Raw genomic sequence first — 2,153 nt, forward strand, 5'->3', positions numbered from 1 at the left:
ATCATCCCCAGCCAGCATGGGCAATAGAGAGGGTGGGAGTTGGAGTTGGAGGTCACTGAGTTGTTAACGATGGCTCTGAAAGTAAGTGGTAATATAACCTCTGTTGATTAGAGGTATGGCAGCCAGCAATATAAATGAGAAAAGGAAGCAAGGTTGGTGGGGCTTCATAGGGTTGCCATGTTTGGGGGACTACATTAGAAGTATAGGAAGGAAGGAAGGGCTAACAAATGTTGTATTTTTCTAGACTAAGGAGATGTACAGATGAAGAGAAAGAGACAGCCTCTTTCTCCCCCGGATTGTTGCCATGACAACCGCATGGCACAGCAATGATCCGTGAAATGTATCTCCTTTGTGCGCCACTACAGAGGTGCCATTAGCACTCTGGAGCAGTGTGGTGATGTCCTTTGTGTGCCACGCTTTTTTGACGCAGCACACTAGGCACGTCATCATCGCATACGCCATCTGAACAGGCACCCATCAAGATGGCACCTGGACAGCACGGGAGGGCTCTGGAGCGTGCAGATGCTCCTCTCTCAAGCCCTAAAATCAGCCCCAGGCCAGCGCAAGGAGCCAGTCTATACTGGGCCTACATTTCCCAGAGCCATTATAGACACTATCAATGACAACTTGGAGAATTTGGGACCTGTGTGCCAAAAATTGTATTTTCCAGACATACAGGAATAGAAACGGCCCTACACTACAAATTTGTGCAATGGGATTTTTATCTTCATATATTCTGTTTATATGACAAATTATTCACAGTTTGACAGGAGACTATTTGTCAATGGGAGAGAATTTAAGAGTGCATTGTACTTACTGTGTTTATCTTATCCTCCTTCTAGGTCTCCCTGGAATTCTGCATTGGTCGTTTCTATGTTGAGGTAACATAATAATTTCAATTGCTTGCTGGTACAATCTATAAATCTCTGCAAGTTTTCAGAGAAAACTGACTTTTTATTATGAAGCAATATGTGAAATTCAGCCTTCCTCGCATATGTAGCTGTCACCCACAATGCAATTTCCTACCATGTGGTCCTTGTTTTTGGATAGTTTCCTGTTTCACAGTCCTGGCCCACAAGTGTATCTCCATTGACCATGACTCCTCTGTCCATAGCCTTTGTGGAGTCTGTTGTCATTCTTGATCTGGTTCCCAGTGTTCAGCCTAACCGATCCCAAAGTCCTTAGTCCCAATTCAGTAAATGGACTCTCACATCACTTGTGACACCAACTGTTATTTTAATTTCCATCAGGCTAGCAGCAATGTTTTATAGCATTCCATGACTGACCCTTTCCTTTTCAAAGGTTTAATATTTATGAATATGCTGTGACACTAAAGGAATTTAGCCAATGTTTGGGTTGCAGGCTCAGAGAAGGACAATAGGCAACAAAGACAGCTACATATATACACAGCACATAGCATTCAGAACAGTTGCTAATGATGGCATTCAGCTATTTATAGTAAACAGCTTACCTTTTGATCAAGGTGAAAGAATGGGATGACAACGGTGTGGAAAGAATGAAAACCTATCGGAGGCAGAAACGAGAATGGATTAAATTTGCAGCAGCCTGTAGAGAAGAAGAAGATAATTCAAAGAGAAATCCAATTGCCAGAGTAAGTGCTAAACATATTTTTAAAATATTGTCTCCTATTTGCAAACCACTAATGAAGAAAGGACTAGAAGCTTGCCACATATTGGCTAACTAACACAGTCCACTTGTTATTAATTGTCCTTGAGTTGATCTCAACCCATGGCAGCTCTATGGATGAGACATCTCCAAGACCCTCTGTCCTCCATTGCTCTGCTCAATTGCTGTGACCCCATACTCATGACCATAAAACTGACTCCCAAGCAGGAGTGTGAGCATTAGAAATCTGAAAAGCTTCTACAAGTTCTGGCAGTATTCTTTTTTTCTCTCCTTTAATAGGAGAATCAGGTCTAATCTTCTATGAGATAGCAATTCAAACCAAACTGCTAAATTATTGCTATCCCTCAGTTTATGACAAGAATCAGAGCTGGAATTGGTTGGCTGGGTTGAGTTGGATTGGATTGGATTGGATTGGTTGTTTTTAAATAACGGTTGGTGCCAAATACTGTGAGGAGATGATGATGATGATGATGATGATGATGATGATGATGATGATGATGATGATG

At 41.9% G+C, this 2,153-nt stretch overlaps 1 protein-coding gene across 1 annotated transcript in view; it reads left to right on the top strand.

Moving 5' to 3' along the window:
* Positions 1-831: 831 nt before the first annotated feature.
* LOC121927648 (desmoglein-1-like) overlaps positions 832-2,153 on the top strand; it is a 36,368-nt gene continuing 35,046 nt past the window's right edge. Inside the window, exons 1-2 of the mRNA XM_042461453.1 lie at positions 832-881; positions 1,484-1,612. Coding sequence (XP_042317387.1) covers positions 1,517-1,612 — 96 coding nt within the window. The 5' untranslated portion in view covers positions 832-881; positions 1,484-1,516. The remainder of the gene's footprint in view (positions 882-1,483; positions 1,613-2,153) is intronic.

The sequence above is a fragment of the Sceloporus undulatus genome, chromosome 4, assembly GCF_019175285.1.
Source record: "Sceloporus undulatus isolate JIND9_A2432 ecotype Alabama chromosome 4, SceUnd_v1.1, whole genome shotgun sequence".
Classification (NCBI taxonomy): domain Eukaryota; kingdom Metazoa; phylum Chordata; class Lepidosauria; order Squamata; family Phrynosomatidae; genus Sceloporus; species Sceloporus undulatus.